This window comes from Fusarium redolens, assembly GCF_020744475.1.
Source record: "Fusarium redolens strain MPI-CAGE-AT-0023 chromosome Unknown BKA55scaffold_3, whole genome shotgun sequence".
In the NCBI taxonomy this organism is placed as follows: Eukaryota; Fungi; Ascomycota; class Sordariomycetes; order Hypocreales; family Nectriaceae; genus Fusarium; species Fusarium redolens.
Window position 1 is genome coordinate 948676 of NW_025763666.1, and position 16317 is coordinate 964992.

A 16317-nucleotide genomic window follows, 5' to 3' on the forward strand; every position below is an offset into this window, starting at 1 on the left:
GCTTACACAGCTGAGGCTCAAACTCCACCATCATCAATCCACTTAAACCACTTCAAGGGCATGAGCCGCATTTCCTGCCTCCTCATGCAAGGCACATGCAACATTGACAGTCGAAATTAATTAAAAGACTAGGATCATTCATCTTTTCGATCCTTGACCTGTCTCTCTCGCCCTCTAAGAGGCTGGTGTTGGAAGGGGTTAAGCTACAAATTTGTTTGTACTCTGCGTCATGGTGACCAAGCCAACCTGGGAGAAGCAGCCCTCAGGGAGCAGAAAATCTGATGATATCCTTAACTCGGTAGGGAGCTGAAAGAACACCGTACCCAGATTCTTGGAACAATCGCCGATTGGCGACTAGATAAATGGCTGCTTGTTATAATGCCGAAGGGATGAATGTTGTATCTCCTAAGATGGAGAAGTGGTGGTTGGCAATAGAAATCAGGGAGTCAATCGGCAATCAACTACTTGGACCACCAATCAACATTCATCAGAGTGTCTTGTAGCCTGTTACTCTGTCTAGTAAGAAAAAAGTCGCATATCGTATTCATAGTTCAAGGCTGAATTGATTTTGATTTCGAGAACTTAGTCGAAGACTATTCAACTGCCCCTCCAATTGAGTTTCCATCAAATGTCAGCTTCGGGAGGGTGGTAGCGTGTGTCAAGCTCACCTCGATTGGCGAAAACTGATAGACGTCACGTCACGTGAGATTAGTAGTGTCTGTGTAAGCCTGAGATAATCACCAAAATCTTTCTATTTACCCCACATTATTGCGTAGCAACGAACCAAATCGCTGAGCAATCATTACAAAGTCAATTACACAGCAAAACATACTTAGCTATATCTTGTCAGCGTTTTTCAATCATCATCAATCGAATCTATTTTCATGCAGGCACATTCTCGTGAATTCGGTGATTTCGTCTATATATGTTTCGCGTCAGTCCCTTGATTGCGATTTTCGTCGCTACAATTTCCATCCTCCTCATCATCATCTATCCAAACAACTACTTCACTCACATTCAACAACTTACAACAAACATTTTCACAAACAAAACAGCAGCAATTACTTCAACTACTCAAAGTCAAATGAACGCCGCAAAGAACATGTCCAAGTCTCTCCGTCACGCAAAGATCACTCCTCATCGCTCCAGCAGCAGAGGCCATAGTGATCATGGCTGGTTGAACACATACCATAGTTTTTCTTTCGCCGACTGGTATGACCCGAGGTTCAGTCACTTTGGCTCTCTTCGTGTCCTCAACGAGGATCGAGTAAAGGCCAACTCAGGTTTCCCTACTCACCCTCACCGGGACTTTGAGATCTTCAGCTATATCCTTTCAGGAGAGCTTACACACCGAGACTCAATGCTCACCAAGGGCAAGGAGGGAGGACAGTCTGACAAGTTCTACCGCATGCATCGTGGAGATGTCCAGTTCACCACTGGTGGAACTGGCATTGCCCACTCGGAATTCAACGAACACAAGTCAGACACAGTCCACTTTCTTCAGATCTGGGCCATCCCCTGGAAGCGTGGTCTTACCCCCCGATATCACACCCGCCACTTCAGCGATGAGTCCAAGAGACAAGACTTTGTCAAGATTCTGAGCCCTCTCAAGGGAGGCGAGGAAGCTACAGCCCAACAGGAGAAGGATGCTGAGCCTGTCATCCCCGACACCATCCCCATTCACGCCGACTTTGTCATGGCCGCTGGTATCATCGAGCCAAGCAAGAAGTTTGAGTGGACCGTCGGCGGAGGCGCTACTGAGCAAACGAAGAGAAAGGTCTATGTGCATGTGCCCATGACCAAGGGAGGAAAGGCCAAGATCCGTCTGGATGGCCGGGAGGATTCCGAGATTCACGAGGGTGATGGTGCCTTCATTGATGGAGTCAACGCCGGTGATAAGCTCGCCGTTGAGAGCATTGGTGAGGCCGAGGCCGAGGTTGTCGTTCTGGATACTGCTTAAATCCGGGTTGACAACTCTGCCTAAGCCGGGGAATGCTATTTAGACAGAAAAATGGGAGCAATACGACCAATAGAAGTCTCTAGATGTATTTAGCGCGAATTAGTAAAAATGATTTCTTTACCATATTTAAAAAAAAATCGTTCCATCTTGAAGTTGTCCTTTCAAAGTCTCCAACAAGTGGATGGTAAGTTCGTAAGGATTTTTGCTGTTAGCGAACTACTAAAATCATCTTTATCCACCTCATGATAAAGCAGTGGGGAGCTGATCAAATCCGTCTTATGCCCTGTTGAGCGGTAGGTTAATCTATTTCGTCCAACAAAGCGCCGAGAGTGACATTTATTGGCCCCTGCATTGAGGGCCACCCTCGGAAATTTCGAAGAGGACCGTCAACTAATAGATGACTCGACAACAAGGGAGGAGCATGAAGTCAAAAGGTAGTAACGGGGTGAATTCAGGCCAACCATCAAGATATATTCTGGAAAAGAGTCGAGAGCCACGTTGCGTAACACGCCGAGTTTAGAAAGAATGAAAAAAATACTGATATCGAATGGTGGGCGGTAAATGCAGGTCTCCAGAAGTGCAAGGGATAGCCTTGGCAGCTGGAAATTCTACCTATGTATGTCGACTGCCAAGCAACACGTGGTGATTTGGTGAGAGATGACCCGGCGAGAAAGTTGTGTAAGATGAATGGAACCGAAAATATACTGATAATTGGTGAGCTTTGGTGAATCACCATCTCTCAGGGGGCATTGCATCAATTATAAGCAATATCAATAAACACCATGAACGTGCTTTTTTTTTTTTTTTTTTTTTTTTTTTTTTTTTTTTTTTTTTAAAAAAAAAAAACAAAAAACAAAAAAAAACAGGCGAAGCTGAAAAGCCTGGAATATTGAAAAAGTATTAGACTAGTTGACAAGACGGTTAGCGTGCTGTTGAAAGACAAACTATGGGTTCTAGCCTCATCCAAAAGAAAGAGGAAAGAAAGCCACGCTCAAGTCTAAGCTGACGACGCTTCGGAATATTATTCGACTCCTTTTCACAGCCATCGAGTCAGCCACTCTCTTCAACAAGGGTTTTTGTCTGACTACCTATGAATCTGAAGATACACAGTGACAGCATTTGATGTCATTGACACATCAACACCACTCGGAAGAAAGCGAAAAATGTCGATCAGGCAGGGACTGACCCCGGATCGGCAATCTCCCAACGTGGTAGGTAGACGTCAAGTCCAAACCCTTTTCATCAGGGGTTCACGCTCTGTCACCGCCAAGTCTCTAGGGCACAAGCCGTCACTTCAGTGATCAAACTACTGGCCAAAACCTCCGGAGGCATCAGGGGTTTGCTAGAAGTGGAAATCAGGAGCGGTGACGGCCTAGGTAGTTGCGCTAAAAGTTTAGCCCTACAGCGTGTTGATCAAAGCGAGAACAACACGCGATTGGTCGATTTGGATGCAGGAACCCCTAGCTCTATCGCTTAGTCTTCCACGACTCCACGTGTAACAGGGGTAGATACCAACATCAAGTGACAGCCCCTCTCAGTTTCTTCATCACATTAAAATATTTTGCAGTAAATGTCAATTGTTATGACCTGAGTTTCTTCACCTAGAGGCAGAGACAGAAGTGATGCATGTGAAATCTTCTTGTCATAAGACCCTATCCCTATGAACTTACCTTCATGGAGAGATTGAGCCCCTCGATCGAATTATCAACTGCGTAATCGGACCAACGACACTCTGAACATGCATACTCGGAGATAATCGAACCGAGTCAATTCCCTATCCCCATTCATATTACCCCTAAGACTTACATCCTCACCATAGTGACCAGACACCTTAATGTTGGCGCTGTCTCCAAGCGGATATCAATCATGCCCATCATTCACCCTTAGACAGGAATCATTGGCCTGCCAAGATCCAATTCCCATAATTCCCCTCTGAACCGTTTCCCATATCAATCATAGTGTGGTATAATGACACCATAAACGCAGCTTAGCGGCTGAGTCTACCTTATCACCGTCCCCATTCTCACCTTGGCGCATCGGCTACGCGGCTCAGACGCCCATTTTTGATAGTCCCTCAGCCGCCCAAGTCCACTCTCGACCAACGCTTAGCCTGTTCCTGAAATCGATAGCCTCCTTCAGGTGTCTGAACTGCAAGAATTTACAGAAAGAGGCTTCTTTTGCTGTTCTAAGGCGGAGATTACTTTGCACGATGCGGCCGATTTCGCCGTACCCCATCGACAACCCGGGGGTTTACTTCTAAATGGTCCTCCTCTAGCGAGAAGACTCCTTACTATGTCCTAGATAGGAAAACACCGGTTCAAATGGCTGGAAGCCAGCGGCTGAGATGGCTTTGACCTGAGAGATGCGTCTAGAGCAGAAATTTTCGAGTGGTAGTTCCCTCCATAATATATGGCTTTCCCTCTCTTCTCCGATGTTCCTCTCTGTATTTCCCATCAACTCTGTTGACAGTCAACTTGGAGACGGCTCGGTCCCAGGCCTCATTGCAAACTTTGGTTTGCGTCCTTTCTTTGATACCCGTATCATCACACATTCTTTAACGGCCTCGGCCACTTTACAGTCTTTTACAGTTTTCCAGTCACTCATTTGGTGACAATGTCTATCTCTATTCCTTCTATTCCCGGTGGTTCTGGTCTCGCCTTGGGACTAAATGGATATTGGGTTTGTTTAACTTACAATCTGTCTTGGGAACAACTAACTGACCAAGTTCTGTAGGGGCAACTTGGATCTGATTCTCTCAAGTCCTACTGTGATTCCGGCCCAGAGTACGTTACTCTGTCCTTTGTGAACCAGGCTCCCGAACATACAGAGTCAGGCTATCCTGGTACCAACTTTGCCGGACACTGTGCGGCTGGTGTCTTCAGTAACAAACATGGAGTTTCCTCATCACTCCTCAGTGAGTGCTACACTATTAAGGAGGGCATTCCATACTGCCAGGAGCGCGGAGTCAAGGTTCTTCTGAGCATTGGTGGAGTCTACAACGAGGCTGGAAGCAACTACAAGGTGACCACTAATGACAAGGGCGTTGATTTTGCCGACTTCCTGTACAAGGCCTTCGGTCCTTATGATCAAAGCTGGGATGGTCCTCGTCCTTTCGACAGTGACGATGGTACAACTCGTCCTGCTGTTGATGGTTTCGACTTTGATATCGAGCATGACCTTCGTACGTGATCCTGCATCTTCAAGACCTGCATAACAGCTAACAACTATCAGCCAACGGCCCTTATATCGCCATGATCAACGAGCTTCGCCGATTAAACAACGACGTTATCATTACTGGCGCGCCCCAATGCCCTACTAGCGACGAATACTTTTACATGAAAGACATGATCAATCAGGCCAAGTTCGACGCCCTCTTCATCCAGTTCTACAACAACCCTGGCTGCGATGCTATCCCCGACCCCTCAGTCTCATGGGATAGATTCAACTACGATGACTGGGAGGCCATTGTTGAGGACAGTGAATGCAGTCAGAACGCCAAGCTCTACGTTGGTCTCCCTGCTAGCAAGGCCGCTGCTCCGGGCGGAGGTTATCTCGAGCCAGAAGCCATGAAAGATGTCGTCTGTGCTCTCAAGGACAAGACTCACTTCGCTGGTATCTCTCTCTGGGACTTGACTCGTGGTGCTGGTAACGAGATTGATGGCAAGGACTATAATCAGCATGTCATGGATGCGCTGAAATATGGTTGTGACCCTGTTCCTGTTACGACCACCACTGCCTTCACCACTACCACGGAGGCTACTTCTACTGCGGAGTCTACTACAACAGCTGACACAACTACTACCGATGTTTCTTCTACTACTGGTGTAACAACCACTTCTGATGCTTCTTCAACCTCTGACGCTTCTTCCACGGAGACTGCCACAACCAGCGGGTCGACAACTGCTGATACTACCACCACCTCTGGTGTTTCTTCGACCGAGGATTCCACAGCCAGCTCTGATACCTCCGCAGCTACTGATGCCTCTTTGGCAACCGAGACAACCGATAGCTCTGCCACAAACGTTTCTGGTTCTGCCACTGACACTACTGCTTCCGAAATATCTGCCACAGCCACTGATTCTTCAGCTGACACCACTGAGACCTCCGCAACTGGCAGTGTCTTGAGCACCGGTACTTCATCCGCCACAGCCGATGTCACAGCTACTAGTGACTCTTCTGCAACCACTGACGATGCCGCGACGTCGACCACCGATGCCACTCTCGAGAGTAACACAATCACAGGAACTGCCAAGACAACGGATTCTGCCCAGGAAACTGAGTCTGCTACTGCCGAGACCACTTTCAGCACCTTCAAGGGCTGGAACACTACCTACGATGCTCCCTCTTATACTCAGAAGAATGGCAACCCCACGACCCTCATCCCCTCTGGCACTGCAACTGTTACCAAGGGATCGCCAGTTCACACAAAGTACCCTGACAACACTTCTGCTGTCAGCGTGACTACGAGCACGGTCTGCACAACCCGAGTCCATACTGCGGTGGATGGTTACGTGATCACCGAGACTATCCCTCTGTACACGACTGTCTGCCCCGTTACTGGTAAGGCTAAGCCTACCAACTACGCTGTGCCCTCTCAGTATGAGACCAAGACTGTTTACACCACGAGTGTTCACACCGTCACCAAGTGCCCTCCTGAAGTTGTTGACTGCCCCTATGGATCTGTTACTACTGAGACCATCCCTGTCTACACCACAGTCTGCCCTGTGACAGAGAAGAGCAAGCCTGTTCCCACTGATGTCCCTTACAACCATGAGATCAAGACTCTCTACACAAGCCAGGTCAACACCATCAGCCACTGTGCTCCTGGTGCTACCAACTGCGTCGTCGGCGCCGTCACCACAGAGATTGCTTCGTGGACCACGGCTACTGTGCCTGCGCAGCAGACTCAGCCCATCAAGATCTACAAGCCTGTGCCTGAGATGCCCAAGATCGCCACTAAGGAGGCTCATTACTACGGCACTATTTACACCACCGTTGTCGTTCCTCCTGTCACGCTCAAGACAGCTGCTAAGCCCGGAGTTTTCGAGCAGGCTAAGCCCACTCGTGAGCAGTCCTCCGGTGCTGCCGCTCCTACCGGTGGCTACAAGTCGGTACCGGCGTCGGCCGCAACCTATGCTCCGGCCCCGATCACTCCCGCTACTGCCGGAGCCTCTTCCCTCGCCATTGGCTTGACTGCCCTGGCTGGTATGGTGCTCTTCCAGGTGCTTGTGCTGTAGCGTGGGATACACTCCTTAGACTTCCTTTGATCGCTCCTCTTTCTTCTCTTGTCCCTAAGGTCAAGATTTCTTTGATTATACCTTCTTAATGTAGAGGTCAACAGCCTTTACAGTTTCATGCCATCCTATTTATGCTAATGTGTATCGAATGAATACATACATATGTTACGGTCAGAATTCAATGATATTTGATGCAAGGAGCTCTGAACTTTTTTTAAGACCTGAAACGTCACACATGGCTCATACTCTGATAACCTGATGAACTGTTCCCAAGCACAATATTCCAACGTTATTTGCTTATTAATCGTGTCTGTGCTGCATGCCTTTTGACTATTTATTATCTGATGAGCACTTCAGTGTCGAAATAGGGATTTTTGAAAGCAGAATGATACGTCAGTGGCTGCCGCTATAACTCAATTTGTGCCTCAGGGCTGCATCAAACACGTTCAAGACAAGGTAAGTATAAATTCCTGGCTGTGACGGCGATAAAACAACAAGAATTCTTTAGTTTCACGTGCCTCTGATTATTGAATGGTAAGGCTTCTGAGTCGTGTTCCTCATTCGAAGTTACCTTGGCGACGTCAAACTCAAAAGCTTGGCTTTTAGCGGTTTATTATTCCTGGTCGCGGGCGGATTGATCCTCGAGGCTCAAGCCTCCTCGGAGCTAACAAAGGAACCCGGTTGTTGTCACGGTAAAGCTTGATTGATTGATTGGTTTGAGGGGAAGACGTCATTGGACGGGTATGAGGAGAAACTTCTATTAGAGGCACCTCAGAGAGAGAGAGGTGAGGAAGCAATGGTATGAAATCTCCGAAAGGTGACGAATGCTCAGCTGTGCCAGGTTAAGCGATGTATGGTAAATGTTACATTAAAGATTACAGGGACCTCAGTTCAACTTATCAGGTTGTTTTGGTAGAATCTGAAGGTTGTCATGATAGTGGCAGTGCCCCTATCGCCTGTCCAAGAAGGTTTCTCCACCTGGTGGGAAGCTCCAAAAGAGGCCCCTCCATGACCAGTTACAGCGCTGTTGCTGTCCTTCCTCTGGGCTGTCTGTACCTTTGTACAGTAGCAACCATCCATAACAATTTTGGCTGATCAGCTCTGTCGTGACGAATTCATCAACCGCATCATCTAAATCCGGTCGCTTTTGTTTTCCTTCCAACTTGGCGGCCAACTTTTTTTCTTTTCCCCTCACCAACAACAACACCAAAGCTCAGCATTCACATCAGCTTAGCATTGACCAGCACGACCCCTGTACACGATACCTACTGCAGCGCACTTCCTTGCTGCAAATCCAGTATCTGGCCCCTATTTTCTCTTGTTCCCCGCCTCGATTCGACAAAGAGTAACTTTGGGGTCTCGATCTATTGGTAGACGTCGGCCAAGATGTCTGACGCTGGTGACGGGTGAGTCCAAGTGATAGTGATAATTACTGTTGTTACTGGGCTATTACAGCACCAAGAGTGTTGCCGCATTGTCAGATTGGCTCGCAATTACCGCTGCATATGCACACCAGATGCAGTAGATGCGAGTTGCAACTGGGCCACATCACACATGCTTCGCTTCGTACTTAAACTTAGCTTCCCCTCCACTGCTCTGGCCCTGGGCTGTTCTGCTTGACCAACCCCCAGCATCAAAAGTCGTTCCACCTACTGACCGCTGTTTATCTTTTTATCTTCAGCACCCACAAGCGGTCCAAATCCGCCGCCGCTCTCTCTCTTTTGCGGCGCAACAATACTCGCGACGAAGAGTCCGGTTCCGAAGACGGGAGGCTTCGGAGAACTCCCTCATCCTCAAATCCAATCAACCCCATGGCGCACCAGCAGACCCCGCGAGGCCACGGGGCTAAGCAGTCCGTCTCCTCGGCCGGCCTCTCGCCTACAGCTTCTCAATCAAAGTCCCAGCAATTCCTCTCATCGCCGTCTGCCGAGAAAAGCACCGCAAGCCTCGAGCAGTCCGTTCGGAAGTTCAGGTTCGTCGAGGCCCTCCGAAGCGGCGACACCTCATCCATTTCCCGTGCCATTCGCGAGACAGCTGAGAACGCCCCCCGAGCGAGCATCTCATCAGTAGGCGCTTCTGCCACAAGCGCTCTGGACGATACCACAATCCTTCACCTGGCGATCCAGTGTGCCGAATTCCCTGTCATTGAGTACGTCCTGTCTGATGGACAGGGATCGATCGATGTGAATGCTCGCGACAAGGATGGCAACACCCCGCTTCACTTGGCTGCAATCCAGGGCCGCACCACAGTCGTGAAGCTTCTTCTAGAGCAAAAGGATATCAACGATGCTATTGCCAACGCCCAAGGCAAATTGCCCCTCGACGTCGCACGAAACCCCGAAATCTTCCAGCTCCTGCAGCTCTCACGATCGCTTTTCGCCGAGGCCAAGGTCAAGCAAGTTCAAGAACTTATCGCGCGGGGCAATTATGGCGCACTTGCTGGTGTTCTCGAAGAGCATCGAGTCAAGACCGTTCTCGATATCAACAGCCCCGAATTCGCATCCGAACCATTTACAGTCCAGACTGGTGGCACTTTACTTCACGAAGCCGCAAGAAAGAAAAACACCAACCTCATCCAGGTTCTGCTTCTGCACGGTGCCGACCCCTTCCGCCGCGATCGAAAGGGCAAGCTGCCCCAGTCCGTCACCAACGACGATGCTACAAAGGCCATCCTCAAAAAGTCCCCAGCAGCTGTGGCTGCCCAGCGTGGAATCCAGGAGAAAGCTGTGCTGGGACAGGCCGCTTCCCAGGGGACGGCAGGTTCTGCATCCAATGATCCTCTAGCCGGCCGAGAGGCTCGTGAGATGAAGGGCTATCTCAAGAAATGGACCAACTACAGGAAGGGTTACCAACTGCGATGGTTCGTGCTTGAGGACGGCGTTCTCAGCTACTACAAGCACCAAGACGATGCAGGCTCCGCATGCCGTGGTGCCATTAACATGCGTATTGCAAAACTTCATATGAGTCCTGATGAAAAGACGAAATTCGAAATTCATGGTAAATCCTCTGTTAAATATACCCTTAAAGCGAACCACGAGGTTGAGGCCAAGCGATGGTTCTGGGCTCTCAATAATTCGATCCAGTGGTCCAAGGACCAGGCTAAGGAGGAAGAGAAGCGGGCGGCTCGAGGCGCAGAGCTCTTGAGGCAGGCTAAAGCCGACCCAAGTACGCTCTCTCTCCAGGACTCTCACAGCGAGAACACCAGCGTCACAGATCTACGCAGGAATAGCTCCCAACTTCCAAGCAGATCTCTCTCCAAGATTTCTTCTGTCGACCAACGACCAAACCATGCCAGCCCCGGTACAACTGGTAGCTTTGAGGAAGACGAGTTTGTCGATGTTGAGACTGATGCAGGCACGTCGCGGGCACCTAGAAATGGAGCGCCAACGCATAACGATATTGATGACGACGACGATTATGGCGACGACATGAGTATTCACGAAGAACCCACAGCTACCAAGGATGCGCTCAACATTACTGCTCAATCCGCTAAGCTCCAGCTCGAAACAATGTCTCACGTTCACCAAGCCCTTATTAACGAGCTCAACCAGAACCCCAACACACCTCTCTCTGACAACAGCGTGACGCAGGCGCTGGGAACATACGATGCCGCTATTCGAAGCTTGTCAACTCTGGTGGCCGACTTACTCCGCATTTCCAAGGACCGTGACGCCTACTGGCAATACCGCCTTGACCGTGAGGCTAATATGAGACGTATGTGGGAGGAAAGCATGGCGCAGGTGGCTCGTGAGCAAGAGGTTCTGGAGGCTCGCGTTGGAGAGGCAGAGAAGAGACGCAAGGCCACAAAGAGGGCGCTAAGAGAGGTGATCGAAAGCGGTATACCTGTCGGTGTGGAAGAGGCCGTGCCTCGTGTTGAGGACACAGTTGTTGAGAAGGAATTGAACGACGACAGAGAGAAGGAGGATGAAGAAGGAAAGTTTGAAGATGCCGCCACCAAACTGCCACCAGTGCCACCTAAATCGCCTACGATGAAGAGCGTCCGAAGGAAACCCACAATTATCGTGGATTTGTCCGAGAGTGAATCTGAAGAAGAGGACGAGTTCTTCGACGCCGTGGATGCTGGCCAGGTTGAGGTATCTGAACTACCCGCTGAAGAGGTCAAGCCAAAGTCTCAGGATATTGTCGTTTCTGGCGGTCTAGACATCAGCTCCTCTTTCAAGGGTTATGAGAATGGCATTCGAACGAGGCTCAAGATGGATGCCGATGACCGTCCTAAGATTTCTCTTTGGGTACGTTTATTACATTTCCGTGGCATACGAGTAATACTAATCTGGAGTAGGGTATTCTGAAGTCGATGATTGGCAAGGATATGACCAAGATGACTCTACCTGTTTCTTTCAACGAGCCAACTTCACTCCTCTACCGTGCTGGAGAGGACATGGAGTATGCCGATTTGCTTGACCTGGCTGCTGACCGAGCCGACTCGATCGAACGACTCATCTACGTGGCTGCTTTTGCTGCTAGTGAGTACGCTTCAACTATCGGTCGTGTGGCCAAGCCTTTCAACCCTCTGTTGGGAGAGACCTTTGAGTATGTGCGGCCCGACAAGAACTACCGCTTCTTCATTGAGCAAGTCAGCCATCACCCTCCAGTTGGCGCTGCATACGCAGAGTCACCCAAGTGGTCTTACTGGGGTGAATCAGCTGTGAAGTCCAAGTTCTATGGTAAATCCTTCGACATCAACCCGCTGGGTACATGGTTCCTCAAGCTTCGACCTACCGCTGGAGGAAAGGAGGAGCTTTACACATGGAAGAAGGTTACCTCGTCTGTCATTGGTATCATCACTGGAAACCCAACCGTCGACAACTATGGCGTCATGGAGATCAAGAACTGGACAACGGGCGAGGTGGCTCACGTTGAGTTCAAACCACGTGGCTGGAAGGCATCGAGCGCATATCAAGTATCTGGAAAGGTCACTGATGCAACCGGCAAGGTTCGCGTCAGTCTCGGTGGTCGCTGGAACTCCAAGCTGTACGCTCGCCTAACCCCAGGTTACGAAGCAGCCGTGGATGAACCTAAGGAGAGTGGTGGCGACATGGCCCACGGTGGTCTCGCTGACCCCAATCGCGCGTATCTCATTTGGAAGGCCAATGAGCGACCAACCGGCATCCCTTTCAACTTGACGCCATTTGTTTTGACTTTCAACCATATCGATGACAAGCTCCGACCATGGCTTCCTCCTACTGACTCTCGCCTTCGACCTGATCAACGGGCTATGGAGGATGGAGAGTACGATTTTGCTGCTGATGAGAAGAATCGCCTGGAGAATGCTCAACGAGCGCGCCGGCGTCTCCGAGAAGAGCGTGGCGAGGAGTTTGTGCCAGCTTGGTTTCGAAAGGCGCGTTGCGAAATCACAGGAGAGGAGTATTGGCAATTCACTGGTAAGTACTGGGAGCGACGTGAGAAGGCCGGGCCAAACGGTGATCCCCAAGTTGCGTGGGAGGGATTGGAGCCAATTTATGAAGACCATGTGGATGAGGATACGATTCGGTGATATAGTTATTGATCATGAAAGTTGTTAATTATACAAAAAGAGAGGTCGAGGTGTGAGTAATACAGCTACTACGATGGGAGGGAAGTTTATAGATAGGTAGAATTGTGGGAGCTTATAGTATAAGTTACAATGACATCTCGCTACTGAAATACCATCATTTGTTGAGTTCATATCTGAGCTAAATACCGTTATAATTCCCGGAACGGAGAATAACTGTGTTGAGCCGGCCTGTGAGTGGCCGATAACGAGGTAGATTCGGCCCCACGGCCGGCAGAGACTCCGAACCTCGGTAAAAATCCATAACCTTAAACTCATCAGGGGTAGGTTACGTAGGGAACTCGTCGTGAGGCAGCACATGAAAGCTCGGCCTCTAAATACAACATCTTTCTCCTTAAAAGATAGTGCCTTATTTACTATTCTTGAGTATCCACAACTTCTTTCCAGCATCATCAACAGTAATACAACGCGTTCAATTGGAGCGGCGAATAGCACAAAATGACAGTCATTGAGGATATAGTTAGACCGACTCTGCTACGACCACCAGAGCACGATGAGAATAAGTCTCTGATTGAGAATGTATTGGATGTCACAGAGATCAAGGTTCTAGGCCCTGTAAGTTGTGCCTCTTTTCATCACTCATTTACGTCAAGGATACGGATGTATCAATGATATGTGATACTACCTCATGCAGTCTGACGCGTGGAGTACACCTATATCCCTGCTTCTATCTCATTGCATGGCATCAATACAAATAATTGGCGATACTGACTGCTCACAGGATATCTTCACAAACACACAACCTCAATGGCATCCTCCCGGTGCCCGTGGTATTTATGGAGGTGCTGTCATCGCACAATGTCTTGCTGCCGCGCAAAAGACAGTCCCAGAGACGTTCCTGGTCCACTCATGCCACTGCTACTTCCTCCTCGCGGGCAACTCTGAGATACCCATTCTCTACCATGTTGAGCGTGTACGCGACGGACGCTCATACTCAACACGCACGGTTCAAGCGCGGCAAAAGGGTGCGTGCATCTTTACCACCACCATCAGTTTCGTGCGTGAGACACCTCCTGAGAAGAAGCGACGGGAGGTCAGCCATGCGGCAAGCCTGCCAAAGGACGTGAGCCCACCGGCAGATGACTGGGATGGTGAGCCAGAGTGGGCAAGAACTGGACCATTTCAGAGCCACAGAATTGAAGTATTGGGCGCCCAGGACCCAAACTGCAAGCCACAGGACCGCAAGAGCAGACAGTGGATGCGCTCGCGGCAAAAGATCTCAGCTGGAGGTGGCCACCAAGCACATCTCAACGCACTAGCATACATGTCAGACAGCTACTTCATCGGCACAGTCTCCCGTCTCCACGGACTATGGCGCTTCCCATTCTCGCCTGAAGAGGTACCCTCACTGGACGAGAAGACCCAAGAGCAAGTCAAGAGCCTGTGTGAATTTGAGGGCATGGGTAGTAACGTTGAGGACTGGAAGGGGCGGGCACAGGTGGGAATGCTTGTGAGTCTGGATCACAGCATCTACTTCCACGAGCCAATGGCTGTCAAGGCGGATGAGTGGATGTTTACGGAGATGGAGAGTCCGTGGGCGGGAGATGGCAGGGGTGTTGTCACACAGAAGATATTTGGTAAGGATGGGGCGTTGCTGGCGACGTGTTTCCAAGAGGTGAGTCTTGTCTATTATTTGATATGAGAGTTGTGCTAACTTTGTTCAGGGCGTTGTTCGACTTAAGCAGGATGGCGGAGAGAAGGGCGCGAAGCTGTGATCTGTCTTTGAGCTGTGGCAGTGTTTGTTCGTTTCGTTTCATTTGTTGACTGATACCATACATAGTAATACTACCTTTGACAACCACGTCACACTTCAACCCTTTCAATGACTTTCGGACTGAACAGTTGGTTGATATGTTGTTCATCATTCACCTACCTTTTCCCTTCAAGCATGGGCTGTTCATTGGCTTGTTCAGAGCATGTGTATGGCCAAAGCTCTATTCAGCATGTCATGTCTAGGAAAGTTCTTCAGACGTATCAGCTACAGTATTGTGATGGCTCCCATTTTCCTCAGTATGCTAGCTCCCAACACTATCAGTGACTCTGTGCGTCCAATGAAGTGCATACCCTTCGGCAACATGCGTCATGTACCATGATACCCTTAAGTTGTCTCTTGTCACTTTCCTTCCTGTCCGCCCGAACACGAGGAGAACAAGCACACGCTCAAGCAGAGTCCGGATACGGTTTATGACTTCTATTGCCTTGAAGATTTCGGTATAAATATGTGGCCTCTGCTCTATCCAGACTTTTCTTCTTTCCTCATTATTCTCACCTTTCCATAACCACTCCCAACTTGCCATTTCAAACATCCCAATCATAATCTTTAACCTTGATACCTACTACACAAACACTCCAACCCTCATCACGCAAATACATCATCATCTACTACACACACAACCATTCGAGGCAAGCCTTGATCCATTCCCCCTCCTTTTCAGCTTTTCCTACATATTAATTACTAACAAGATATGTCAAGACCGTCATCTCCTCTACGCTCCTTGTGCTCACAGTGTTCACGAGGAGACATGGATACGCAAGCAGGGACGCGATCTATTACCACAAGATCAGCACGAGGCCTGGCGCACCATCTAGAAAGGATGAGAGCTGGGAGTTACACGCTCTACAGGCCGAAGTGCACCGACTGAAGCCTGTCTGCGTGTGGATAAAAGACTACCAACATGAATCCGTCGAGACGCTATGGGAGATATTGCATCTTTGCAAAGTCTCCTCGGTTGAAACATCCAAAAGGTCGTACAACTTCGGACATGTCGAGTAAGTTCTTCCACCTTACAGCTTCTGCCACTTCGTTTGTCACCATGAATTGATTAATATACTTGTTAAGGTCTGAACCATTCCAATATAATGCACACTCTGTGGGAAGAAGTTTAGGCCTCTTACTAGCAATAACAGGCACAAAAAGTCCCATACAAAGTACCAATGCCCCAGAAACTCGTGCTACAAGAGACTGAATAATGGAAGAGATGCCGGTGCCTGTTTTGTTCATCATCCGCTTCATCTTCGCCACAATCAAACTACCAACAAGTGAACAGAACAAAAAGAAGAAAAACATGTATTACGAGTACAAAACAACTAAAAAATCCAAACCGATAATAATAATCATAACATTTCAACCGTTACTCTGTCTCTTGCCTTTTGCTAACATCAATATAACCTCTCTCAATCCCATCGTATCAGTGAAGATCAATCATAATCATATATTCTTGACCATTTCCAAGACTTCAGAAATAATGATCCTTTAGGCTCCAACTGATTCGTAAGTTACAATACTATCAAGCAAAGCTAAGCCTTGTACACGTAGCAATTCCTTACTCCTACAAATCCATAGAAGGATGGATTCCCGCCCGACTTGAATGGCATCCCCTGTAGCGAGCATTAAATCCTTTGAGGACCCCTAAAGCAGCCAAACCCCGGACTTTCCCAGGGGGTCCAGTCATTGGATTAAATCTCCACAAGGCAGACTCGGGCGTTTTAGTGGCGTAGGCACTGCCTCCAGCTGCTTCCCTTAACCGCCTGGGCAGTCTTGGCACTCT

General features: G+C 49.0%; 5 protein-coding genes across 5 annotated transcripts; 4 read left to right on the forward strand and 1 right to left on the reverse strand.

Annotated features, from left to right (window-relative positions):
• Nucleotides 1–1102: 1102 nt before the first annotated feature.
• BKA55DRAFT_503083 (RmlC-like cupin domain-containing protein) lies at nucleotides 1103–1960 on the forward strand (the record flags this gene model as incomplete). Its single annotated transcript, XM_046186978.1, has 1 exon — nucleotides 1103–1960. The coding sequence occupies one exon, from the start codon at nucleotides 1103–1105 to the stop codon at nucleotides 1958–1960; it is 858 nt and encodes a 285-aa protein (XP_046053725.1).
• A 2613-nt stretch (nucleotides 1961–4573) lies between these two features.
• BKA55DRAFT_534946 (glycoside hydrolase superfamily) lies at nucleotides 4574–7197 on the forward strand (the record flags this gene model as incomplete). The annotated part of the gene is made up of 3 exons (XM_046189651.1): nucleotides 4574–4639; nucleotides 4694–5141; nucleotides 5192–7197. The coding sequence occupies 3 exons, from the start codon at nucleotides 4574–4576 to the stop codon at nucleotides 7195–7197; spliced, it is 2520 nt and encodes an 839-aa protein (XP_046053726.1).
• Nucleotides 7198–8650: 1453 nt separating this feature from the next.
• BKA55DRAFT_230533 (Oxysterol-binding protein-domain-containing protein) lies at nucleotides 8651–12884 on the forward strand. The gene is made up of 2 exons (XM_046185268.1): nucleotides 8651–11447; nucleotides 11498–12884. Exons 1-2 carry the CDS (start codon nucleotides 9009–9011, stop codon nucleotides 12710–12712), a joined length of 3654 nt encoding a protein of 1217 aa, XP_046053727.1. The 5' UTR covers nucleotides 8651–9008; the 3' UTR covers nucleotides 12713–12884.
• A 60-nt stretch (nucleotides 12885–12944) lies between these two features.
• BKA55DRAFT_557533 (thioesterase-like superfamily-domain-containing protein) lies at nucleotides 12945–14765 on the forward strand. Its single transcript, XM_046191807.1, has 3 exons — nucleotides 12945–13324; nucleotides 13491–14384; nucleotides 14434–14765. The coding sequence occupies exons 1-3, from the start codon at nucleotides 13208–13210 to the stop codon at nucleotides 14482–14484; spliced, it is 1062 nt and encodes a 353-aa protein (XP_046053728.1). The 5' UTR covers nucleotides 12945–13207; the 3' UTR covers nucleotides 14485–14765.
• Nucleotides 14766–14866: 101 nt separating this feature from the next.
• On the reverse strand, nucleotides 14867–16170 carry BKA55DRAFT_557535 (uncharacterized protein). The gene is made up of 2 exons (XM_046191808.1): nucleotides 15243–16170; nucleotides 14867–15172 (listed from the first exon to the last, which is right to left on the reverse strand). The coding sequence occupies exon 1, from the start codon at nucleotides 15834–15836 to the stop codon at nucleotides 15462–15464; it is 375 nt and encodes a 124-aa protein (XP_046053729.1). The 5' UTR covers nucleotides 15837–16170; the 3' UTR covers nucleotides 14867–15172; nucleotides 15243–15461.
• Nucleotides 16171–16317: the final 147 nt, after the last annotated feature.

Coding starts and splice junctions, on each gene's coding strand:
- BKA55DRAFT_230533 (XM_046185268.1), top strand. CDS start 9,009: ATGGCGCACCAGCAGACCCCGCGAGGCCACGGGGCTAAGCAGTCCGTC. Junction 11,448..11,497: donor GTCCTAAGATTTCTCTTTGG/GTACGTTTATTA, acceptor AATCTGGAGTAG/GGTATTCTGAAGTCGATGAT.
- BKA55DRAFT_557533 (XM_046191807.1), top strand. CDS start 13,208: ATGACAGTCATTGAGGATATAGTTAGACCGACTCTGCTACGACCACCA. Junction 13,325..13,490: donor AGATCAAGGTTCTAGGCCCT/GTAAGTTGTGCC, acceptor GACTGCTCACAG/GATATCTTCACAAACACACA. Junction 14,385..14,433: donor TGGCGACGTGTTTCCAAGAG/GTGAGTCTTGTC, acceptor AACTTTGTTCAG/GGCGTTGTTCGACTTAAGCA.
- BKA55DRAFT_557535 (XM_046191808.1), bottom strand. CDS start 15,836: ATGTTTTTCTTCTTTTTGTTCTGTTCACTTGTTGGTAGTTTGATTGTG.